Source organism: Stenella coeruleoalba (assembly GCF_951394435.1).
Source record: "Stenella coeruleoalba genome assembly, chromosome: 6".
NCBI lineage: Eukaryota > Metazoa > Chordata > Mammalia > Artiodactyla > Delphinidae > Stenella > Stenella coeruleoalba.
Window position 1 is genome coordinate 83,101,670 of NC_137151.1, and position 27,163 is coordinate 83,128,832.

At 34.4% G+C, this 27,163-nt stretch overlaps 1 protein-coding gene across 1 annotated transcript in view; it reads right to left on the bottom strand.

Annotated features, from left to right (window-relative positions):
- Positions 1-27,163, bottom strand: part of COL5A2 (collagen type V alpha 2 chain) — a 68,122-nt gene that overhangs the window by 1,875 nt on the left and 39,084 nt on the right. Inside the window, exons 27-50 of the mRNA XM_079925031.1 lie at positions 26,505-26,558; positions 25,724-25,777; positions 24,096-24,140; positions 23,457-23,555; positions 22,331-22,438; positions 22,000-22,053; positions 19,721-19,774; positions 19,454-19,507; positions 18,979-19,032; positions 18,453-18,560; positions 18,287-18,340; positions 17,694-17,747; positions 16,723-16,884; positions 15,954-16,061; positions 14,707-14,814; positions 13,234-13,287; positions 11,169-11,276; positions 10,540-10,593; positions 8,345-8,452; positions 7,900-7,953; positions 6,753-6,860; positions 4,557-4,848; positions 2,727-2,914; positions 456-695 (exon numbers count right to left, since the gene is read on the bottom strand). Coding sequence (XP_079781157.1) covers positions 456-695; positions 2,727-2,914; positions 4,557-4,848; positions 6,753-6,860; positions 7,900-7,953; positions 8,345-8,452; positions 10,540-10,593; positions 11,169-11,276; positions 13,234-13,287; positions 14,707-14,814; positions 15,954-16,061; positions 16,723-16,884; positions 17,694-17,747; positions 18,287-18,340; positions 18,453-18,560; positions 18,979-19,032; positions 19,454-19,507; positions 19,721-19,774; positions 22,000-22,053; positions 22,331-22,438; positions 23,457-23,555; positions 24,096-24,140; positions 25,724-25,777; positions 26,505-26,558 — 2,376 coding nt within the window. The remainder of the gene's footprint in view (positions 1-455; positions 696-2,726; positions 2,915-4,556; positions 4,849-6,752; positions 6,861-7,899; positions 7,954-8,344; positions 8,453-10,539; positions 10,594-11,168; positions 11,277-13,233; positions 13,288-14,706; positions 14,815-15,953; positions 16,062-16,722; positions 16,885-17,693; positions 17,748-18,286; positions 18,341-18,452; positions 18,561-18,978; positions 19,033-19,453; positions 19,508-19,720; positions 19,775-21,999; positions 22,054-22,330; positions 22,439-23,456; positions 23,556-24,095; positions 24,141-25,723; positions 25,778-26,504; positions 26,559-27,163) is intronic.

Sequence of the window (27,163 nt, forward strand, 5' to 3'; positions counted from 1 at the left end):
TGGTCACTAACAATATAAATTATGAAAGCCTTTTTGATTTTCACAAGTGAAACCATAATTCATCATTATTTTCCTTTTTTATATCTAGATATGCAAGGGGGAAGACATATAAATCAGTGAAAAATGTAAGGTAACTCAGATTGATTGCATATTTTAGAATCAGGAAATCATAAGCATGGAATTGAGATTAAATAAACTAAGTAACTTGCAGGAGAACCAAAGTGAGTTTGCAAAAGAGCTGCAAGGATCCAGTCCTTTATTGTTTTGTATTAAAATCTCTACCGGTATTTCACGTACTAACACACATTCAAATTTACCCTAAGGAACAACTATAAACAAACTGCTGTTGTGTTTATATACAGGGTAAAATTGCCCCCACCTCTAGTGCCAGGGCAGTATTTTTAACAAAATGATTTTTTTCTTCAACCAGATCAATATGGATCAAAAGTACTTACAGAGCAAGTATCATGAAGAACTACATATCTGAATCTAACGTTTCCCTCTGCTTTGATTTCTAAGTCATTTGACCCTTTGAGAACCACAGCTTTCTTGAAGTTCTTAGCTTGATCATCCATGTATCCTACACTGTTTTTACAGATGTAAGTAATGTTCTGGGAGGCTTCTTTCGATAAAAGGCGCAAGAAGGTCATTTGTGTAATGGCTGCATTAGGTGACTGGTGGTCTCCATAAACAAACTAGAAAAACAAAAAGAGTCTTTGTTATATGTGTCTACCCCTCTTGAGTTCTTATGGTTGGACTAATAAAATTGGCACAAGACAGATTAACAGGAGAAAAAGAAACAACTTTAAATCAGGACACAGAGGTCTCATAGAAATGGAACCTAAGAAGTGGCCAAAGCAGGCAGCTTTTATACTTTTTAGACAAAAAAACAATAAAACAATAAATTTGAAAGGAATTGACAGGACAAAGAAACCTAGGTTTGGGTATGTAATTGGTAAGGAATTTAAAGTTTGGGCTTGGGTAGTAAATTAATAAGGAAATAACAAGGTTTGTTTATACAGGCTTCTTGGCTCTAAATTCCCTGTCTCTGATGATAAAAATGTCTTTCTGTCCCCCAGTACAGGGACGGTACCTTTCACAAGGGAGATTTATTTCCTGCTTTCGGGGAGACAAAGAGCAGGGTCAAAGTGTCCCTCTTGCATCAACCGTTACTTAAATAACTTTAATTCAAAATAATCAACATGCCACTGAATCATATTTTGGAGCGGCCTGCCCTGGGCCCCAATATATGTAATACTGATTAGTTTTATAGTGGGGTGTGTGTGTGTGTGTGTGTGTGTGTGTGTGTGTGTGTGTGTACTGATTTCAGACAAATTAATTTTGAAGAGTATTACTTCTTTTGAAGAGTATTATTCTTTCATATAACAAGATAGTATACCTATATACATAAAAATATCTTAAAATTTCTATGAATATTCACAAATAAGAAGCTTTGTCCTTACTACCCCAAACAAGTGGTGATGAAACCAAAGCTAATTATAACTCACCAGAGAAAGTTTAAGTATTTTTAAATTTGCTTCTCTATTTGTTTAAAAAAAATCTTGAATATTACTTTTTAGAAGAAGTTATATACTTGGGCATAGGTTTGGATATTCAATCATGTAGCAAAAATAACTCACTGTTTTTATTGTTAATTATAATAAGAATTAGGACTTAACTATTGGTATAAAATCTTTTTTAACCCGACTGTTATATACTTGTAGGAAATATGAAGTACGAGTTTTCCATTAGCTAAAACAAATAATCAAAAATAACTTCCTACAGGATATTTCCTACCCATCTTCTACTTTGAGCTTTACTTTCAATGCTCCTATATGAGCTTTTTACATAATATGCTAACTAAATTACATTTCACTTAGGTATATTTAAATTAAAAAATTTTCCTTTTCATTAAATAATGGTTGATTCTAGTATATCCTGCATATACCCATAATGTCCTCCTACTATGTTTATTATGAACAGGAATTCTGAGAAAAGGTCAGGAGCAGAGTTGAGAAGAAAATTTCAGAGTTAGGCTGCCATAAAGAGATCTGGAATAGAATTAGAATCTAAACACTGGACCATGAAAGAAACATAGAGGGGACTAGACTCAGAAAAATATCAATACAATTTACATAATCATAAAAATGCCTTAAGTTTAAATAATACTAAAAGGTTTGCAAAGTGATTCAATCATTAAAAATAATATTATAGTAATTATCTAATATTTATCCATAACTTACCAAATACTAGACACTATATTAAGCATCTTATATACACACAGAAACTATGAGATAAATATTATTGCCCTCACTTTAAAATGGCGAAACTGAAGCTCCAAAAGGTTAAGTGACTTCCTAAGGTCCCAAAGTTAGTAAGACATCCAGGTATGAGTCACCTAGGTCTTCTGACGCTAAATATACTTCCTGTCTTTCAACTATGGCAAGATCCCTTCAAGTCTACACCACAGTCAGTGTCATATGCATTAAAGGAGCTAATATGAAAAAATAATTACTTTTGTACATTCCATCAATGGGAAAATTATCATTCAAAATTTATGTTAATTTAATTCATAGTAATGTTTATGCAATGATACCGCAGTTGTAACTAATGAGAATATATCACTTCAAAATAAACCCAGTCAAAAAATAATAGCACAGTCCTAAATACATACAATAAATAATGACAAGCAATGAATACAATTTTAAGTAAATATATTAAATTACCTGAGATCCTCTATTCATATCAAGACCATACCAAACAGGCTTATTATCAGGAGATTTGCTGGCCCACCAGGTTTTACGTGGTACACTGGATGGGTTTGCTGAAATACATGTTTCTCCTGTTTCCATGTTGCAGTAAACTTTGATTGCATCTTCAACAGATCCCTGGTTAGGATCAATCCAGTATTCACCTATTTTCCAAAATAAAAATATTTGCTAAATGAAAAGAATTTCAAACATGATTATGAGTCTCTAAAAGAATTAACAGAGGGTTCGAAAATATGAAGTCATTGATTAAGGACTCTTTGAAGAGAGAATCACAGTTAAAGAAACACTCTGCAGCTAAGGAAGAAGTAACTTCTGCATTTGGGCCCTTTCTACATGCCAGGCACCTTGCCAAAAGGTGCCTAAGGCTCAAAACACAAATGTGAAGAAAATATCATTATACCCATTTTATAAATGAGAAACTAACCCATTTTACAAATGAGAAACTATACCAAAAAGAGAGAATCCACAGTAAGTAAGCAGCTTTGCCAAAACGAACGTGTTCCCACTTAATTTGTAAAGCCAATATTTTAAAACAAATAATGATGGAAATGTAATAAAATAATGTATTCAAAACTATGAATAAAGTAAGTAAATGAGTCAAACTACAATTAGAATGCTATGAATTAACTCACTGGCCTTATTTAGAATTGATCTTCTCATGTAGAAGAGATCCTTGAAGCAGGATATACCAAGATAGTGCTTGGTGCTAGAGATACAGTCAGTAAACACACAAACTAATAAATTTTTGTGCATATATGTCTATGTACACATCTGTGTGTATATTTTGTACATATATAAAATATATGTATATATATTACATGTATATTTATATATGTATATATAAATATATACCATTTATATAATAGTATATGTAATATATGTATAAAATATATAAATATATGTATGTATATATAAAACGTATGTATAAAAAATATAAATATATGTATGTATACATAAAGTATATATATAAACTATGTAGGAAAAACTGCATTTTAAATGAAATGAAGGGGCATTTATTTGATGGTGGGATGTAAGGTATAGAGTTAGTAATCGAATTGCTTATTCTGCAAAGATAACAATTTTAGCTATCCCTGTCAATATCATTTCAAATTTAACTGAAACTTTTAAGCATTTCATAGCTCATTCCTATGGCCTAGGATCTTTCTTTTCCAGGTCTTATTAGATTAATCAAAATGATAGAATTTTGCAAACTTCAGGCATGGTATATACAACTAGAGAAAAAGACTATTTAATTCCAAAATATTTTATAACATAACTATAACATAATCCTGCAGCAGAGATTACTGAAGTGTGATTTGTAGAACAGTAAATGACATGAAAAGAATTCCATATTCAAATAAATTTGGGAAATAAAATTTATACTTTATTCTACTCTTGATGATCCAACTATATGTTAGCATATTAAATCCCTGAGAATTACTGAGGTAACCAAATATATTTAACCTTGCATAAGCAAGTATTTTGGACATTTATATCACCACAAAATTATCAATATTTTAAGACTTCCGGATGGAAATGGAACTACCACCGTGAAACTGGATCATGAATAGGCTACGTCCTCTATTAAAGCGCTTAGCTTCTCACGCCCTAATTTTTCATATCATTGGCCATTCCCACCACTAAACCACAAACTCTGTGACTGTCCACCATTTTCTCTCTTGTGTCTATCACTAAATAGAGAGTAAATAAAATATTTTGGAATGCATTGGAGAATTACACATCAGAAGCAATGAGCTTTGCTCAAATGGGCAGCTGTCTACTCACCGCTCTGCTTTGCAGAATGGCAAAGCTTTAAGTCATCACAAGTTCGGGCTGGGTGCTTTCTAGAGCCATCAGGGCTGCGCATGGTTTCGATCTGACTACTGAGTGACTTCAGGGTAGCATGCACCCCTGGGTCCGTTTTGTTTTTGTCATCAGGAGCTGCCTGATCTTCAGTAAACTCTGGAAGTGGATCTGGCATGCTCTCATCATAGTGCCCCATGATATCCCCAAGAGCAGCTGTAAGGTGGCCAGGGGGACCCGGAGGGCCCGGGGGACCAGGCTCGCCAGGAGGACCCTAATTTAAAAAAATTGGAAATACATTTAACACATTTTTTTGGTTTTTGTTTTTCTGTTGGACGCAAAGGCATTGATGGGACTTGGTGCAGAGAGAGTTACAATGCAACACCCCAATGTGATGGTACTTGGGAGATCTGTGACTCATGCCCTTTTTAAACTAGATGGTTCTGGCCTGTGAACCTGTAACATTCCAAGGGTGAGAAATGATGCATAATGGCTTTTCAGGCAACATATCTGCAAGTTGGCATCTGAGGTAAATAAAGAGCAAAGCACAAAATATTTGCTTTGATGTTTACCCTTGAAGATGCAATACACTTTATGTTAAGAATATATAGATATGCACACTCATTTCCAAACTATTCTGGGCAAGGCACAACTAAGATGTTTTAAAAGGATTTATGGACAGAAGCTGAATGAGGATATGCAGAGGAATTGTGGGTGCTAGTTCTATAAGACTACACATCAACGCCAAGGAAATACACACAAGAAACACCCGTAAGAGAATTTCCCCGTATTCCCAAATAAGGGGGAAAGCACAGGAAGTCTTTTTATGTGCATTAGTTAGTGTGTAGGTCAAAATCCTCTCTATACTAAACAAAACTGGAGGAAGTTCTCTTTGCCCTTTTTATTAGCAAAAAATAAAGAGCTGTCTTACTTTTTTTTGCCGAACAAGAACTACTAGAGCAAAAGGGAGATAAGCACAAAAATTGGCAGAGGCTAGAAAAGTGGATCCTCTCTATTAATTTCCTTCTGCATTTTCTCAAGGAAGAACTCAGCAACTTGAGAGAATTAACCGACAACCTGAAGATATGTGTGGTCCACATCTCTTGTGGGGAGTACAGTCCTGGCAGGCAGAAGGCTGGAGTTCTGTTACTGGCTCCGCCACTTGTTACATGGCTCTGGAAAGTTGCATCAACCTCTAGTGCAAACATTTCCTCACCGTCAGGAGACTTTTAAATCTGTGTGTTTTTTTTTCTTTAAGATCATATCATGATTCCATACATTCCTTTATGCTAATCTCAGGGGAGGAGATCTTTTTTCTATCAAGGACCACTAAAACACAAGATGAAGTCAATCAAGAGCCACATAAGTTAGAGGTATTCCAATTCTGTGGCTGTTTTCCATTTAAAGATAGAGAAATAAACAAATAGAAAATATTCCTCTTGGTGACCACAGGAAATGTAAAGCTATTCTTTCCATGTAATAAGTAATAAATATTTGGCTTAATGGTATTGACAATAAAGGGCACAGACAGAATAAGAAAAGGAAAATAAAACCAAAGAGGAAGAAACACGAGGGAGGGATGCATAAACTCATATACACACATGCACATATATACATACAAGCATGACAGATAGAGGAGACTTTCTCAAAGTTTGTCTTCTAAGAAGCCAAAGTCTAACTAAAGCAATTTTTATAGCTTTACATAATCCTCAAGTCAATACTACTGAAATATTTTATTAAAAGTTTTCATTGAAATCCTTTCTGAATTTCATTTTCAGTAAATAACTCTTCGATTTCAGAGGCTTCACTTTCCAGCATTTTCATGAATGAATGCATTCATCAAATCTCACATTTAGTCTATTGCCTTTTAAAGCAAAGCAACATTTCCATAACTCTAATTATAATACAGTCATAACTTACTATTTGCTTTCATTGATATCACAAGAAGTCAAGGCCTAAGTAGCTTGGACTCTGATTTTATATACTCTGAATAATCTGCATTAAAATGTTTGAAATAGCTACTTATACAGACAAGCTCTTATGTTACTTTCAGACTTGTTTTCAGGGTTCCCTGAAGTCTTTTGTCCATCATGCTGCACAGACATTCTTTAGACAGAATCCAAGCAATGAGAATCAATAGAATCAATCAATCACTTGCATACAAATCTGTGATTTTACCTCAGGGCCTGCTTCTCCGACACTGCCTCGTACACCAGGAGGCCCGATGGGCCCAAGTGGCCCAGGGTTTCCTTCTTTACCTGAAGGACCAACTGGGCCTGGAGGACCCTGTAAGCAACAAAGACTGCATTTTAGATTCTAGGAAGAAAATCTTTACAATACCTTTCTCTGATCAAAGAACTATTTCTTTATGGAATTATCAGAGTGATTTCTCATATTCGTTTTCCTAATGACTAATAAATGGAGTTCTAGCACTTTCTAATGTTTACTACTTCATCACACATGAATTTTCCACCATCCATGCAAGGTAAAAGACCAGTGTCAATTAAAAGCGTTAATGGACTAGTCATCTACTTTTACTGGTAGGCAATGTTTCATCAAGTTTCATGTATTGTACTCCTAACTAGAAATTCAATTAAGTAGGAGTAAGAAAATGACAGAAGGAGCGTCTGATATAAATTAAATTTGTGCGCCTATACCCCAGAATCTCATCACATCCTAGTAATTTTGATACTGTTCTCAATTTTATGTGTGATTTGTTTGCACTGTATTGAGATACAGAAATACACTAAATACACTGTATTTAGATGCAGAAAGTTTTTCTAATGATTTTCCTAAGTAATTATGTGTGTCAATTGTCTTACGGCATTAATGACCTATTAGAGGCAGCATTAATACTAATGTAGAATTTCTATAAGCTTCAAATATTGGTTTCATTTTATGATTTGCTTCCTAGTTAGCCTTATGCCAACCATTTCTGAGGAACTATTACAATTACTTAAGGGAAAAAAGCAAATACAGCTTCAAAATCTATCTCCACTTCATGGTAAATCCTATTATATCATTTCAAAGAGTACAATTAAATGGAAATTTCAATAAACACAGAGTAAGAAAATGAACTAACAGATGAGTATATCCACCCTAGGTAAGAGATTTTAATGTGGGCCCATGAAGTAGTATGTCATATTTCAGGATATTTCTACTTAAAGGTAAATGTGAATGGTTTGTCTCATATGTTTGCTGCCAGCTTCAGAGAACCTAGGCCAACTCCAACTTCAGGACCATGAAAATGATACTGAAGCACTAACAGTATGCCACCAGGAGCATTATTATTTACATCTGCAACGTATTACGTTTTGTTACTTACTCTTGGGCCAAATGGTCCTGGGATTCCAGCACTGCCTTGTTCACCATTGGGACCCTTAGTAGGAAAAAATAATGATGCCAAAATATTTATATCCTACGTTTTACCATTCTTACCTTTTTCAAATGTCCCGTCATTGACTTTAGCAACATAAACTACTTTCATAAAGTCATCAACCTCTATAATGTTTCATGAGTTGACCAATACTAAAGACAACTGTAGGAGTAATGGTGCATATATCCTTTTGCTTTATTTCTTTCCTACAAAATTACAGCAAATATATGAACAATTATATTGGATAGCTAGGTAATTAGTTATTCATCGAGATATTCTTTGAAATGAAAATAAGATACAAAAAAAACCCATCCATTTTATAGACAAACGTTCATGTCAAGATACCTGTGTATTCTCACATGCAGGGCAAATAATACTTAAAGGGATAACTTACAGGAGGCCCAGGAAGACCTTGAAGACCAGTAAAGCCTCTGTGACCCTTCTGACCTCGGTCACCTCGGTCTCCATGATCACCTTTGTCACCTCGAGGTCCTTGGGGTCCCTAGAAATAGGGTCATAGCATAGATATTGCCTGTTGAGACTGCAATTTACTACAATTTTACTTTGTGCAATTGTATTTGCTACAATTTTGGGTACTGTATTTTATATGAACTAATATATTTACTTATCTAAATAGTATTAGACCTAGGAATTTTTGTCTCTTTTTCTCAAGGAATTAAGGCAATCATTAAAATCATAAGATGTATAATAACGCTTTCCTAAAGATTCAGTTTTTTTATGTTTATCCTACATTCAGACTAAAATGAGGTATTTTAAAGTTTGATCTAGCCTATCTGAGACATTTTCCAAAGATTATATTTAGCTGATATCATTATGTAAAAATACTCCCACCATATATAGATTCTTTTAAATTAAAACGTGAGTTCTTATTTACTTATGTTACTTCTAAGAATAAAATGTTTATTACATTTGCATATGCAGACAAACTAACTAGATATGAGCTGGGACTATGTTAAGAAATTGGCCATATTTGAAAGTTGCAGAGGGAATAGATCTTAAAAGTTCTACCACAAGAAAATAAAATTTGCAACTATGTGGGATTATAGATGTTAACTAAACTTACTGTGGTAATCATTTCACAGTATACACCTATATCAAATCATTATTACCTTAAACAAGTACAGTGTTATATGTCAATTACAGCTCAATAAAACTGGTGGAAAAATAAGAAATTGGCAAAAACTTGTTTGAACAAATGAAAGAGGAATATCATCATCGAGCCACATCCAGCCAAAGAAAACACAAAGAACTCTATGTTATCCTCATATCTGCAATATCTGTACCCAAATCAATCAACCCTGATCCTGAGAAACTAAAGAAAAAGCAATAGTTGAGAATCTAATTGTGGGACAGAAACTACACCAAGAAGTGAAAATTATCTGATCAATTTTATCAGTCACAGACTTTTTCTTTGTAAAAGTCTCGGGTAGTAAAGGCAGCTCCAAGGGTCTAGTGGTTCACAGTAAACTGACAAGTAACACAGGGTCACCTACTACAGGGAAAGCTTCTGTTGTCTTTAAAGTTTTTCTAAAAGAGAATTGAAATTCTATCAATCTGACTTTGGAGAATGGAAGATACTATCAAATACACTGGCTCTCAGGTTAACTTTTCCCTTATTAGTTTTTTGTTCTTATTTTGTTTGGTTCTTATTTTTTAAATTGGATATCCTAATTGTCAAACAGTACGAGAATCTTCTTTATAATAAAAACAAGATTAGACCTCAGTAACTTTTACATATTGTATAAAACAATGTAAAGTTAAATACTAAAATCAGTTTGAATGTTTTTATAATGTCAGAAAGGTTATTTTAATTTAGAGATGCCCCCAAATTTCATAATTAAAATAAACTAAACCAGAAAGCACCTATTTAAATTATTAGAGTTCATTTAATCATGGAAAACAAATTGTAACTGGTTAGAAAACCATTCACTTGACATGCCATGTAACTATAAAATCTTCTCTAGCCTAGCTCAAATCAAAGCTGAGAATGATGATTTAATAATAGGTCATAATTTTAAGGCTATAATTGTTCTTCATGAATATAGATATTGATATTGAATACAGATATTGATTTATATAATGGGTGTGAAAGAAACATGCCCGTAAGAGATGATTCACTCATGATAAGACATCAATATAATAATCATTAACGTCGAAGCAACTGCAAAGAGCAAAAAAATCAGAACATGGGCAGGGCAGTCTAGTTGAAAATAAAATATATTTGAATAGTACTTTTCAAGTTTACAAAGAGCTTTCAAACCCATTTTCCTATGTAATTTTTAGGAAATCTCAGAGAATGGCACTATTTCTCCTGTTATTTTGGGAGAAAATTGTGACTCTAAAAGTCTTAATTGATTATTGAAATAATTTTTAGTTAAATTCAGAGGAGCTATATTAACATTATAAAAACAAATATAAACTCCTGGGTATCATTTTAAATCAACATTTTGTTCAAAGCTTGAAGAATTTGGTAATTTTCACTTATGAGTCTTAAATTGTACTTCTTCTTTGGGAGTATATTTTATGTAAGAAGACATATATTTTAAAAAAAAACAACAGAGAACTTACAAGTAAGCCACGTTTCCCAGCTCGACCAGGTGGTCCAATAGGACCCCGAGAACCCTAGAAGAAATTTTCACAGATATTAATACAAAAATTTGGATGTATTATATAGACATAGAATTCAAGAATATATGTTTGTAGTTGAATACTTATATATGTGTATGTGTGTATCTAAGTGTATAGTTCTATGGCTAATTAATTAAAACCAGGCTGAAGTCCCTAGGTATAAGAATGTGCTCATTATAACCCCAATGACATTTCTATAGTCAATTTTATCTATGGTCTTCACTGAATGAAGATCACCTTAGTTGTTTACATAAGACATTACTTGCTTAAATTTAACATGACACATCCTTATTACATTTCCCATAAACAACAACATTTTTAGATGATGAAAGTCAAAGCATCAGGGTTTTTGAATACCTATTACCTATAGAATACCTATTACCTATACCTAATACCTATTAGAAATCAAATTTTTAAGACTAAAAAAATTAATTCCTAATTGACTGTTTATCATTCTTTGTTTAGACTCCTTAATCAAACACACATGTCATTGAATGCAGGCATATATGTAGCTCATAATACAGTATGTTGATGTTTATAACTGTCAGTGTGAAACTGACTCTCCTTACCGGATCTCCTCTTTGTCCTGCATCTCCTGGGGCACCAACGGGACCGGGAGTTCCAGGGGCACCCTGAGAGCCTGGCAGACCTGCAGGCCCAGGGTCTCCACGATCACCCTGACAAGAAAACCATGATATTATCTTTTTAATATTAATTCTAAAACAGCCGTATTCTATATGCTCATGCTATTCATGAGAAGGAAAAATATAACTTTTTAAAACATATTTATTATTTTACTAATATTTTACTTAAATATTTTAACTATATTTGCTTATTAATAAATCAAACTGAGAAGAATGAGATATTTTCCCCCAATTTCATCCCTCCCCTCACTCTCACCCTATTATTCCCATAGTCAAGATTGCTGGACTATAGGAGTGGTCACCTCCAGAATTCAGCATGTTTCTTAGACCAATAAGCCTTCCAACTGGGGTATCCGTGCACTTGGTATAAACAAAAACTTTCCGAAGAGTGTAAAAACAGGGAAAATTCTAAGGAAACCACTTTCCAGATTTTCAACTTCATATGTGTTCTTTCAGAAAACTGACTTGGAGCATCCTTCCCTACTTCCTCTTTAATAATCACCCTTCTCTCATTTTATGAAATAAAGGCAGATATCATACAATCTGCAATCTTATTATGCTGCAGTGCTTCGAAGAATAAACACCACTGGGCATCAAACTAAGGGACTTTTCCAGAATGCACAGTTCACTTAAGAATAAAGCAAAGAGGTATTCGGAAAGAAAGAGGCGGCTCCTTATTTTACCCAGAGGACCCCATTATGACAAGGCTCTGAATCTTACTTGTCTCTTTAAGTCAGAGATGAGATTATTGTTACATGAACATGTATTAATATAATTATTTGACTCGAGAAACGGAGTCAGACCTTTTTTCTGACAGAAGTTAAGTCTTATTTGACTGATTAGTTTGGCAACCAGGATAAACTCTGGCAATTAGGTTGGAGAATTGATACATAATATATTGAATAAGCTGAATTGGCAACTCCAAGATTTTGAAAAAAATATATTGAAAGCACATGTACATTTAGAATTTACCAAGAATTATCTCCTTTGCAACAATTAAAATTTGTGATTAAAATAAAATGTGATGGCAACTTAAATTATGCATAGGGGTTCATAGATTTTCAAAATTATATCAGGGGTACATCAGCAAAATCTTTGAAGACTACCACACTGGACAATATATTACCAACCGAGGGAAAAACCCAGATGCCAAGAGAATTTGCATTCCTTGGCTTTACCCCAAGATTCTTCAAAACTCTTTCTTCCCCTCTCTTTGAGTGCCTACTAGATACTTTAAACAAGTTATTTGAAACACAAATGCCCAGTGGTATAGGTACAAATCATATTTAAAGTATTTGAAAATTGAGGTTCAGAAAATATGTTCAAGATCACATAGCTAGTTACTTAAAGAATCAAGATTCCAACCAGGTCTCTCAGGTTTCAAAGCCCATTCTGCTACATGATGAGCTCCTGGAGTGGAAAGAGCCTCTGCATCATAATAGACAGTAGAGAGGGTTTTTGTTTTTGCCTTCCATTTACTACTAAGTAGTCTGAGACAACTGTGTGACTGCCCAAAGGGACTAGAGTTTCAGATAAAGTTGGGGATATTTTCAGTTCAGCACATGTCTAATTTAAAAACACATCATGAAATATACAATATTTAGAAAGACATGGTTTATTTCCTCATGGGGCGTTCACTTTAGGAGGTGAGTAGAGAAATTTAGATGTTACACAGCTCTATTTGTGCTGCCATACTTTTGTGAATGAGTTTGAAATTCAGACTACTTCATATGTATCCTCATCCAAAGCCTTCATGGTGCACCTTTTCCTACTGTTAATTAAAAAAATGCCATCTCACTTGGCTATGTATTCAAACTTTCATTTATAAGATCTACTCAAATTATGACATTACAAAAAATATTGTTACAATCAGAAATTTCAGGGCTGCATTGGAGCTATGAGAAGAAAGAGTAGCTTTTTACTCTTTAGTATTACAAAGATTTCAAATTTACATTACTCCAGATTCTTTAATCAGTGAAATTGCCCTTACACGTTCTCCAACAGCACCATCCCGTCCTGGAGTACCATCATTACCAGCTGGACCCTATAAAGAAGCATATTTGAAAAATGAATTAACTGAGTAATAAAAAATCACATTCCAATTGCCAGAAAAATTACAGCATGTTTTCCACCTCTCTTCCATATCATAAATTAGCATTTATGGAAATTTCAGTAGAAGAAAGTCTTCTGCCGTCTTTCTATTACTTTGATTTGCCTGTAAAATTATTAACACATTCTTACATTTTTGGTGCCAACTTTAAATGCAGTTTTGTTTAAGACACTATTTTCCACTTACAATTCAGTGCTTATAAAGTGCAATGTTATTTCCTTTCCCCACATACATATTTCATATTCAAGTATTAAGAATGCCCAGTTATTTACTATAGCAGCTCAACTTTAAAACTGTCCTGGCATTTGCTACAAATTTGGGCTCTTCAATGTTTGGTGTGAAACAGTACTAAATCTATGTTCAGGTTGGCTTAATCAACCTCTTCAATGGTGGGCCCAGAGGAGATACCACCAGATGGAGGAGCTCCACCACCAGAGAAGCCCCCAGACATTCCTCCTGGTGTGCCTCCTGCACCAAGTCTAAATTCTTCATTTCTATTTTTTATTTTTAAAAAAGAAAAAGTATTCAAATTCTTCTAAATAAATAGACAACAATTACATTCCCGGTATTTTATGTTTTGTTTATATTATCAGTGAATGGTTTTCCTCACATTTACTTACCCAAATAATATTCTTAAAGTTTAAAGTAAAATATCTGTGTTTAGATATTAAATTACTTTTAAAAATATATAGTCTTCTTTTCCTATTTTATTTTGATTTTTTTCAGAACTAAATTTTTACCATTTGAGCAAAAATTGCTTTGAAAGGCATTGATTGTTTCTTTCAAGAAAATGTGACACTAAATGTTTGGTGATTGACTCATTAAAGCACTGAACAGAGGAAATTCCAACCTATAACTTCTCAAATCACCTTTCAAAAGCTGATTTCCTCTCAGAAGAGACTAAGGGAACATGATCTCCATAATGTAACTTTATAGGGATATGTAAGTAAAAGCATCCCTACTTACTTTGCCCTCTTCACAAGCTGTAACAATTATATTAATCCTATCACCATAAAACTTGGCAATTTTGACAAATATGCCATTACAGAATGAAATACTAATAAGAGAAAAGGTAAATGGTTGTGTCCTTTCACCTTCAAAATAATTTGGCAACAAAACAAATCAACTAAAATACTTGGCTCCAGACTAGATGAAAGTCAGTGCAAGACACAAATCTTACTACTTTTTCTTATGTCATCATTTAGTCAACTCTCTAGGCAAGAAACATCACTAGGAAACTTCCTTCAGGTCAAATGTACAATTTCTAAATTTCTAAATTGACTTCTAAATTTAAAAAATGTCCCCGGAACACCCAGATGAGGAGGGGAGAGGGATTTTCACTGTAGTACTCACTTCAGGTCCTGGTTCTCCCACAGGGCCATTTGAGCCTGGGGGCCCCACTGGTCCAGGCGGGCCTTTATCTCCTGGTGCACCAGTTGGTCCTACTTTTCCTGGTGTGCCCTGAAATAAAAGTACAAATATGTCCACCACTTCTGAAGAAGTTTAAGGAGGCCAGTTCACATAAAGGCTACATTTATTCAAATGGCACCCCAGTCCCTCCTTCCATAGTAATAATTGTCCATTATCCCACAACACTCATGTCACTGTAGTGCCTTCCCAGAGGCATGCGCACTTCTTATCACAATCATCCTGACATATCAAAGGGAATAAAAAGCATCCTTTGCACCAAGTCAGGTTCATTTTGGTTTCTAATCTGATGTATCATTGTCATTTCTGGATGCCCTTCTTGAATCTGTGTCACTAGTAAGATTTGTTCATCTTTATTCATTTCTGCTTTGTCTGCTCACTTTACTTCTATATCCTGGCACTTTGGTCTCAGTATTGGGAGATTTTACTTCCAGGTTCCTTGGCTCACTCCTGATAACAATAAGACAGCCCTTAACTCCTGGTTTTCTGGTTTCACATCTCCACCCACATGTCCCCAGTTCCAAGGTCCCAGCAGTAAATCTCTCTGTCTACATTCCATATAAAAACACCATTTTTTCCTCAAGCATGTAAACTTTCAGCAGTAAAATTTAGTCTCTTCAGAGCTAACAGTGAGTTAAACTTTTATCCATACTCCAGGGAATATGAAATTCTTAGCACCCTCCAGGGAACGGGAGATTACTTTCAGAATCCTTCTTTATTGTTCACCCCACTTTCACCTCCAATATTACTTTAGCTCAACTACTTCTTCCCTTTGATGGTTTATGAAAACTTACTCTCTCAACTGTGAAATATGAGTGTTTCTGTTAGGCATGCTTATTTAAAAAGAGGCTACCTACTCACCAGGAGATTATCCTCTTTCTCTAGCTCCATGGATATTTTTAATCTTTGAAGAAAGATTTAGAGTCACCAAAATCTATATCCTTATTTGTCTACTTCTCTAGTCCCAGGGTTAAATAACTATATTTTTCAAGGACTTTCTAAGGTACTTAAGTAAAGAATTTGACATTGAAAGTCAAAAGGTTTTTAAGATACTCAGAATCTGTGTCTAAAAGAGACTTCAAATCTATTAAGAAAAAAAAAAAGATAAATTTTCCCTTCACAAATTTTATTGCATATAATCAGATGAAATATCGACCAGCGCAGCTACTCACTGCTGGGCCTGGAAGGCCAGGCATCCCTCGCTCTCCACGCTGCCCTGGCATGCCGACGATTCCTCTTTGCCCAGTAGTTCCAGCTGGACCAGGGGGACCATCTGGACCCTAATTTTGAGGACAAACTATAATAAGGAATTCTCCAGGGAAAACTATATGCAAGCACTTTACAATAGATCACAGCTTTACAGGTTTTTTGGTATGAGAAAAAGTTCTCTGTTCCATAAAACCATACTATGTATGAGTAGTCAAGATGTGTAATCCACACTGAGCCTCTAACATTATTTAAAGGTGAGAATGGCCCATTTAGTTGGAAAGGAACTTGAAGATTAATGTGAATATTAGTAGAATAAAAGAGGTAACTATTCAGGCAAATATTTTTCCTCTTTTTAAAATGACTAGAAAAATTTTCAAACAAAGAAATAGGGCTCTATCTAAACATATTAATGTTGAGGCATTTGGATATTAAATAAAATAGTTCGGTTTAAAAAAAGGTTCTTCATTCAATACAGATATTTAACAAAAAATGTTTCCTTGTTTAGTTTCTGAACACCATATCCATGACTATTATATTTTTATATCTGTACATATACTTTTTCCTAGAGCAGAGAATTATAAATTAAAAACCTATAGGGCATAATGCATTTAAAGGATTACGAAAGTGCTCAGGATAATATATAAACAGTTTCTCTGTGGCAGTAATTCTTATGAATTTTTACTAGTAAATATCTCAGTTAGAGGTGGTCTAGAACAAAAATTCCAAACTTACAGGTTGCCCATCTTCTCCTGGGTCCCCTTTGTCTCCTGGGCCACCAGGGGGGCCAGCTGGTCCTCGATCTCCTACTCGTCCGTGAGAGCCGGGGTCCCCAGGAAGACCTGGAGGTCCCTCCTTCCCAGGTTCCCCTAAGGGCCCTGCAGGTCCTGGAGCTCCCTAGTACAACATAGAAAGAGACCCGGGAGGGCAAAGTGGAAGCCACGTTAGAAGACCTAATGTGATGGTCTCTGCCTCAGAGGCAGATTCCCAAGCCTCACAGGTCCATTTTTCCTGTTAGATGATCACTCAGTGGATTTAAACAAAAATAAAAAACACAGCTGCCACACAGCTGATTCATTTCCCAGAGGAAAATCTAAATTATTTGCAATTACCTTTTAGTCATTACTAAAAGTGTGCTGACAATATTGAAAAATCAACTATACTTCAATTAAAAAATAAATAAAAGTAAAGTGATTTGGAATTGCAAAAAAAAAAAGTGTGTTGAAGTTAACTTGCATTTTCAAACTCCATAAGGCTCTGCCCCAACAATGACTACATAATATTGATATTTTATTGTCTGACCTGATCTTATAATGAAAGAATAACTTTTATTAAAGATAATTTCAGAGATTCTTCTTAACTGAAAGAAATGATTATTAGCACACAATACTGTTACTATTTAGTGCCCAAATGAAGTAACAGTCAAACATTGGGGCTTAAAAGGATTTGCAAATAAGCTCCTCCAGGAAACACTGGATGATTAAAGAAGGATTTGCTCGACAGCTTACCACTATGAATTATTGGGACAAGAGTTGTCAACATGGGATAACAACTAATTAAGGGATTAAACAAAAGAACAAATAATAACTCAATTAACTATATGTGTGTATCATTATAATATGTACATACGTATGTGTTTGTGTGTATTTTTATGTGTGTGTAAAATTACTCCGCTATCAACGATTTCAATTACTGAATCGACTTACAGTAGGACCTGGAGGTCCAACTCTGCCGGCAGAACCAGGAAATCCTGTAGCACCCTAGAAATATAATATCATAAAAGTAATTTTAAAATAAACATTAATTCTATACACTTTATAGGGATTATTAATTTTACAGGGATACTTAGGCCTTTATATTCCTCTTGTTATGACCAATATATATTTTTTCTTGTATCCTATGTTTTTGGGAATGGATCTGGATTAACTAGTAGGAAGGATACTATTTTTCTCTTTCCACTTTCCATTTCTCTTGAATACATACAAGTATATTGAAGGCAAGGGCTAGAATCACATTAATATTTTATATAACAGAATTATACAAAGTACTTTGACATTATTCATTCCCTCTTCCATAGGTAATATATTATTTATGTTACATATGAGGTAGTTGGGTCTCCAAGATCAAAAAACTAATTTTAACCCAGATCTGCATCAAAGTTAAGTGCTCCTTCCACTACTGTATAGTTATACAACTAAAAATTTGTTGTTATGGGTTCAAATGAACTTTAAAATGGCTATAAAGTAATAGGTATCTGTGGCTAGCTGTGTGTAATTCCCAGAGCTTCAAACCAACTTACAGGTGGACCCTGAGTTCCTCGACCACCTTTTAGTCCAGGAACGCCATTAGGACCCTAAATAGAACGAAACAAACAAAAGATCGCTATAGGTTAGAAATATGGTCTAAACACAAGGTCAAACAGTGGGCACTGGACTCAAGTTGTGTCTTTTTTATTTGAAACTTACATGAGGGCCTGGGGATCCTGCTAGACCTTGTGGTCCAGGAGAGCCAGCATCGCCCTTCTGTCCTGGCTCTCCAGGTTCGCCTTTTACTCCAGGTTGCCCATCAGGACCCTACATTAATTGAACAAATAAGCAATTGATCATAACACTTATAGATATATTATTTCATGATAATTATTCCTAACATATCATTTATTCATATATGGTATAATGGTGCTTTGAAATCAGTATAAAAGCATAGAAGAAAAGAAAAAGCCCTGATAAGATCTTTGAAGACAGTCTGAAAAAATGTTACACCACCACATTTTTATTATAACAAATAGGTATATAATTCAATATAATGCAAATTCATCCATTCTGGGGCCAGTTCATGAAAATATGTATTGAAAATGAGAATATTGCCTAGAAAACTATGTTTTCCAGAATCTTGAATATACCTTCAAAACACATGACAATGATAAGTAATTAAGTTCATTGCTGTAACAAGAGGAATGTTCGTTTGTAAATTAGGGATATTTGAAAATCATACCTGGGGTCCAGCAAAACCAACGGCTCCAGTTGGGCCATTTTCACCACGAGAACCCTAGAAGAAGACAAACATTACTGTAGCTTTCACATATTATTCTAAATAGGAACAGTATTTTAAAATGCAATTATATAAATTTGTAGTGTCTTGAAATGTACATATAGAGAAAGTAGACATATTGCTTGAGGAGGACTCTTAAGCGTGATGTAAAGGGTCATAGAAGAAATTTTCCAAGGCCCAAAGTCTCAAAGAAGCTTCTAATTTCTTAGTAAATGAGCTGCCTACCTAGACTTAATAGATTGTATAGAAATAATGCAATGATTTTTTTTTAAGTTTAATGAGAATAGTAAAAGGTGAAAACCAGGAAGTTAAAAGTAACGTAATCCAACAGGCATGGTTTTATAAATATCAAGACAAAATGATGAATCGTTTTACTGCTCAAGCTCATACTAAAGCACATCAAAATACTGTCACTTACAGGATTCCCACGGGAGCCAGGTGGGCCAACTAAACCTCGAGGGCCAGGTTCTCCCTAGAAAGCAGATTTTAGATTGTTATTGTCCAAAGCAGTGGCAAAACAGTATAACCGTAGGATTTGGGCCCTATGTGTAGGGCGGATAGGAGGAGAACTCTGAGATGATCTAGTCCAACTGTCAAATTTTATGAAAGAGAAAACATTATGAAAAAGATCCAGCATTCAAATCTCAGGATTTTAAGTCCACAAAATAACAACTTGTGACATTACCTTTTCTCCAGTAGGACCTGCAGGACCAGGAGGACCCAAGGGACCCGGAAGACCCTGCAATTAACATAACATAGGCATACTGAGGAAAAGAATGCACAGAAATCTCCATGTTTAAACAAACTAACTAACTAAAGAAGGGACTATTTTGTTACAGCTGACTGCTTTTGTAAAACATTACCTATAATAAATGATATAACTGTATATTCTCAATATTTTATATAGTCTAAAACAATTTCCAATGGATTTTCTCCACAAAACGTTTTAATCTCTTTCATCCAACTCAACTCCTCCATATATAACACCGTCTTCAAACATTAGTATGAAATTAGCGCTACCCTTCAACAGTGTTTCTGTGTTTCTTAGCTTATTTAATTTTGCTAATACCTATTTGAAATGTGACAATAGATTGAAGAGGCTTTTCTTTTTTTGTATAGAATACTATATTCTTAAATTATACTAGTGAAATATCACTCCTTTATTTTTTTTTAAAAAGTGAAATTCTACTAAAGCACTCAGTTTTCCACATTCCCCTGAGATGAAAAGGAGTTGCACTACCCTGCTACACTGAAGATGACGCTGTTCTCTGGCTCAGAATGTAGGGTGCTACCACATGGGGTTTTCTTGACATGAGGTTACAATCTTTAAACTGCTGCACTGTATTGGAATCCTTCCTAAGATGGGTTTTTTTCTCTCATATTTGTGTATTGCCTCTTCACAAGCTTTTGTCATTTAATTTCTGTATGCATTACTGCAGAAACTTAAGGAACAAAATGACTTTTTAATTTTATATCTGTGACAAGAACATAAGAAAACTGTGACCTTAAATTCTCTAGATCTATAATGAAACAATGTTCTGCCATCCGTTTACCTAATATACTTCCTTAAAGGATTCGATTAAATATAAAGGTGACTTTATTACATTCTCATTTTTTTCATACAGAAAAAAAGTGATTCATTTTTTTTCGTTTACCATGAGATTACAGCAAATGCTCTGCTCTGCTTCTTCCCTAAAACAACATATTTCCCTCACTAAAAATAAAGCAGTCATTGCTTAAATCTTGATCCTACTGCATTGCATTTTCATAGTTCAAAGGAACAATAGATATGTATTTCAGCTTTCTCCTTAAAATAAACTGTCAATGCATCATCTCTCCTTCAAACAGCACTTCACTACTTACTGTGCACTCCAGACCAACCATGATGTGGAATACAAACCATAAACCAGATTTACTTAGACCACTTTTTTAAAGTATTAAATCAAATATTAGATTTAATTAAAAGGCAAGAGATATTTTGAGTTCATAATTTGTTAAACTAAGTGTTTCACCCTTAATTAGCTTTCCAGAAAAAGAAAAAAGGGATAATTATCACTAAGGCTAAAACTTTTCTATAATTTACTTTATTTCTTTAATCAAAAGTTAATATAATCAATGTATTAACAGTGGCTCAATGGACAGAATCAAAATATTAACAGTGGTTCAGTGTCATCTCTTTTTTAATAGTATAACGGCTATTGTCAGGACACAGCATGACAACTAACAGCAAACCATGTCATACTGAACCAGAAACTATTTATCAAATATCAGGAACTATTTCCAGGAAATGCTGACTGTCTGAGCAACTGTAACTACCTGCTCTTACCTGAGAGGATCATTCATGTCTGAAAATATATTTTCAGTCTGATTGTCTGATTATCCTTAGAATTGCAAATACATTCCATTTTTAAGGACATAAAGTTTGTTAAATGTCAATTTCTGGAAGGATATTAAACAATCCTTCTTTACATTTCACTTATTCAGCCTCTTTATCAATGAAAGCATTAATGGCGATTCATCATGCAGTAATTTTCTCACCCCTAACATCTAGTATATTGAGAAACATTTGTCACACCTTTGGCTACTCTGTAAAACTCTACTTGCCTGCACTGGAATGAGGTCTAAGGCAACTCACTAGAGCAGCATTTTAATAAAAATAAACATTGCCTATGAAATAAAAAGATAATAAAGATAAAGAGGGCCCCACCGCTTAAAGCACCAATCTCATATGCACAATAAAAATGTGTCTTACTTCATTCTCTCAATAATGACTATTTTTTGGCTTGTTCTAATTCAAGGTAAGCAAAATGAATATCTGTGGTCCATCAGTGTCAAATCTCATCATTCTCCTAATCCTGACAACCATGGAAACATGAAACTTATTTTTAAAAGTTCAGGCAAATTCATATGATAATGATGATGTTGATTCCTAGCCCAGCTGCTGAAAGGAATGATTTCACTTACTCTTGCTCCATCATTTCCAGCTGTACCTTCAGAACCTTTCTCTCCTATGCCACCCTGGGAAAACATACAAAACACCATTTAATCATTTAATTGTCTTTTTCCTACACTTGCATGGAAGCTTCATGAGAGCAGGGACTTCTCTCTAATGTTCACAGCTGTATCCCCTTGAGCATAGAACAATGCCTGGGACTGAACACTTTCTAAGTACACATATACTGAAAGAATGAATGAATGAATGACTTGTGACTTAGGGTGGTAGAAGTAAAAGTCTGCCCAGGAAATCATTATCAGTAGAAAGTGTAAATGGATGAACTAAACAAACCAAACTTACTCTGTCACCCTTGGGGCCAGGAGTTCCTGCAATTCCTCTTTCTCCTGGCATACCTTGAAGACCTGGTGGGCCTGTATCTCCAGGGGTCCCAGTTGGTCCTGGACTGCCCTGAAATGAACCAACAATAAGTAAGCTCACCTATATTTTAAGGTTGAAACTATATGAAATTCCTGTTTTGGTAAATCAAAAATAGTAGAATCTTGGCAATTTCTTGTGGTTCAACCTAGTGCTTATATTTTTCATTTGGGAAAATTGACTCTGAGTTCATTTAAAAAAAATCAGATCTTGCTGTTTTGATTGTTGGTTTGTTTTCAACATTCTCTTTGGAGAAATTGGGTACCAATTCAAATAAAAATGATAGAAATGCCTTTTTATTTTCTTTTTTTGGCAACATCATAGGGATTCTAATAAAAAAAAGAAGACATCACATTTAGAGAGTATTCCATTCTCTCTCTAAAGAACCCATGATATGAAGCTGGCTTTCAGGCTCATTCAGTAATTAAATTGAAGCAGATCTTCTTCAATCACTCTGGCCTTTGACGGTAATAAGGGATCTAATATTATATGATCATGAAAAATTCTACTTCAGTTGTTTGCACTGAAGTTGGCCACACAGTCTTCTACCAATTTTAAAACAGCACCCAAAAGGAAATGGTACTGATTTTTGCCGTGTAATGTATTGTAATTTCGGATTTCAAAAGTGACATACTTTCATATATTAAGTAAGCAGAACTGTAGAAACTGAGACAAGGAAAATGGAGCATATGATTAGGAAGACATCCTAATAAATTACACTATTTTCGATTTATTGCCTCTGCTTATTAATAGAAGTCATTAATAAAAGTTATATAAATAAATATTAGAAACAGGTTTGTATATGATAATGTATCACTACTTTATGTAGTGATCAAAAATCCCATCAAAGAAGAGATTCTTTTTTAGCTGACTCTTTAGTGCCAAAGAAAAGCCAAGAAGGTGTTCATTAAATATTTGTTGAAGAAATTATATAATCAAATATTTTGTAAAAACAACAGAAATAAATAATAATAAATCCTAGCACCATTACGTGTTTATTGAGCAGTAATTTTAGACCATTTTAAACTACTGAGCTCACTACCATACTTACTTTTGGACCATCAGGACCGTGTCCTCCAGCCATTCCCTTCTCACCAGGAAGTCCGGTTATTCCTGGTTCTCCTCTTTCCCCTGGATTTCCTCGTTCTCCCTACACAACATAGGAATGTCAAACAGTCTCAGTGCTTGATCTGAAAATGGGTTAAAAGTGCTCCTGGGTGGGCTTCCCTGGTGGCGCAGTGGTTGGGAGTCCGCCTGCCAATGCAGGGGACACGGGTACGTTCCCCGGTCCGCGAAGATCCCACATGCCACGGAGCGGCTGGGCCCGTGAGCCATGGCCGCTGAGCCTGCGCGTCCGGAGCCTGTGCTCCGCAACGGGAGAGGCCGCAGCGGCGGTGAGAGGCCCGCGTACCGCAGGAAAAAAAAAAAAAGTGTTCCTGGAAATGTGAAAAATGACTTCTACTGGGGAAAAATTTAGAAATGAGCAACTAATAAGACTCAGTTTTCTAATTTAATAAGAAATGAACTTGAAGTAAGCATATACTAGTTTCACAGCACAAAATATTTCTCATAAGATTGATTTTCATTAAGTAAAAAACTGTAACAATTAAAGCCCAGTTTAAGATAAAAGATGCTTTTTCAAACTGAAGCCAATGGACACAAAGTTAATCATGAAGAAGAAAATACTTACTCTAGGTCCTAATGGGCCAACTGCTCCAGGATCTCCAGGAACTCCCTATAAAATACATTTTTTTAAATGAAAAACTTTCAACTGAACTTTAGGTATTTATTAGAAATCTTTCCAGATCATATACCTAATTTCTTCTAACATACTATTAGAAGTCTGACTAAGCCCATAATATTGAAGAAAGAAAAATATGTACAATTTTATAAACAATGGGATATCATATACATTGGATGGAAATACTTTTCCAGAAAAGTTTATATTATACCTGAATGATTGACTTTGGGCAATGAGTTCATTCAAAATATTATCTCACAAAGATATTACTTTTAGCAACAATAAAATAAAAGCAAAAGGCCTTTTATTTCCTAATGGAATGTGAAAAACTTAACAGAGGAAAGTGAAATTAAAAGCAATGAAGTACTAATCTTTTAAATAGAACCAATTCAATTCAATTTAATAAATATTCCTTGAACATATAATATAGACAACACACTGTACTAGGAATTTTGGGTTCAAACTAATGCTGTCATCACTACATTAAAAGTTTGTTCTTAACTAAAGGAAAATTTGTCATTTAAAACTTCTCTGTTTGATAAAGACAGTAACTACATCAAGTAGGCCTCCAGTCTTGTCCCTTGAAATGTATTGTCTTCATTGTGGCATGATCTTCCTAAAACCCAAATGTAATAGTATTTCTCTCTACTTAAAAGCCCTTCATTAGCTTCCCATTACTCTAATAATAAGAACAAACTAGACTCAAATTAAGACTTTCCAGGATCAGGCCCCTGTCATTCTCCAGCCTCTTCTTCACCCTCCTCAACCTGTATTTCACATTTCTGACCTACCGAACTTTTTTCAGTGCTAAATTTGATCATCAAGCCTTTGCACTTGCTGTTTGCATTTCCTGGAGTATTTTCTTGCCTTCCCTCCTCCCCGCTTACCATCATTCTTCCTTCAGATCTTATAAAAGATACTATTTTGTCCAGGAAACTTTTTCTAAACCCCAATGTCTGAATTAGGTGCATCTTCTAGGTTTACATACACACAGTGCCTCTCTTACCATAGCATTTAGAATATGCTACTGTTGTAACTGACTTTCTATACTCTCTGTCTCCTAGTAAAATAAAATATAAGGCAAGGTCCATGTCCATCTTGTTCAATTGGTTCAGGTCAAGGCTTAGTAGAGCTTAGCACAGAGTGCTCAGCAAATATTTCTGAACAGTTAAATGAATGAATAAATCACTCAAAGAAAAATAAATTACATAAACCTATGTGCTGGTAAAATGACAGAAATAAAATGGTAAGTTTCTGTTCATAACCGTTTATGAAGCCTCCAGTAAAATGTACAGTAAGACATATTTAGTGATTAAGAACACAGTATGAGCACATGACCTGGGTTCAAATCATATCAGCTGTGTGACTTTGGGAAAATTACTTAACATCCGTGTGCCATATTTTCCTCATCTGTAAAATGGGCATAATAATAATAATAGTACCTAGTACGTAAGAGTTGTTTTGAGGATTAAAGGAGATAGTTAATTTAAAGCAAAGCAGAACAGAGCCTGACACATAGTAAGTGATATTATGTTAGCAATTTTTAGTATTGCTATCCTTATTATTTAAACACTTACCTGATCACCTGGCTTTCCACCTTCCCCAGGAGGCCCTGGAGGACCAGGAAGCCCCTAAAGCAAAAGTAAGAATATAAAATTGTGACTCTGTGGAAATTTAATAGGCCACCAGTGTTAACAGTTCACAATTCACAGAGCTCCCTGACTGTATTTTCAAGCAAAAGACATTATTTAAACACAAGTTAAGCAAAGCAAAATGAGAAACCTACATCCTCTAACATAACACAGCAGCTAGTCAGTTCGTAGGTTTAGATTTTCATTTGCACACCACTTAGCAAAAAAGAGGTAAGGATATAACAGTAGGTTCTTTATATTTGTGGAGCTTTTAATGGCTTTGAGAACAATACTTTAGGCTACTAGAATAAATATTGAAAGTTAGTCCTGACAGTTTTTTCCCCAAATTATGATTATCTATGCTATTAATATACCATCATATTTAATTAAATAAATCATGAAAATTTGTTCAACAAAAAATTTTAGACACTGTGTCAATAAAATTAGATAAGCCTCAATATAGTTAAATAAATCTTATTGAGATATTAAGAACATTTTATGATTTATAATTTGTTAATAGGTTTGGGGTTTGATCAGTTGTTCAGGGGAAATCTGTTCCTTCTCTTTGAGTAAAAATGTTTGATTTTGTCCAAATGTCTATCTTATTTACTAAAAGAGGAATGACCTCTTTGAAAATTGTAGAATTTCACGTCATTCAACCATATCTTTTTATAAAAAAGCATTTTGCTTAGGGGAACAAGAAATGGAAGACTGAGTCAGTGCATACCTGAAAGCCAGTGGGGCCTGGAGGGCCCTGTTCTCCTCTCTCCCCAGCTAGACCCTAAGTCACGAAGGAAAGAAAACCATGAACATCAAGAGCCAGATCCTTATGTCTGCTTCCCACTTGTGTGAACCACCAGAAGTATTTATATTTATATTTTATAAAGAAATATTTATATTTCTTTGTATTTCTTCCAATCACAAGTTTTTCACTTTAGCAAGATAATAAACTAGTCCTAAATGTCAACTAATTGTACCGTTTTAAGTCCCTGATGGTGAGAAAATATCTTCTAAAGCCAGTGAAGAAACTGATAACATGTGTTCATTTTTTATCCAAACATAAATGTCTGGAGCCAACTGTAAAATTTTGGGGGAAATTGACTATTGGCATGGAAAAATCCGTTACTTTTATATGTCTAATCTAAAAGGTAATTAATGTTTCCATTGTAGTTTGTTTCTCAGTGTTATAAAAATTATTAATCAAACCTTCAAAACTAGAATAACTAAAGAAAGCAAAGCTAACATTTTAAAAAAGATATTTAAATTGCCCCATTCCAAAACAAATAAACATGCCATAATATTTCTGATTAACACAATTTTAAAATCCTAGGATGAAAATACACCTCAAAGGATAAATATTATTCCTTTTTAGTCCATCCAAAAAAA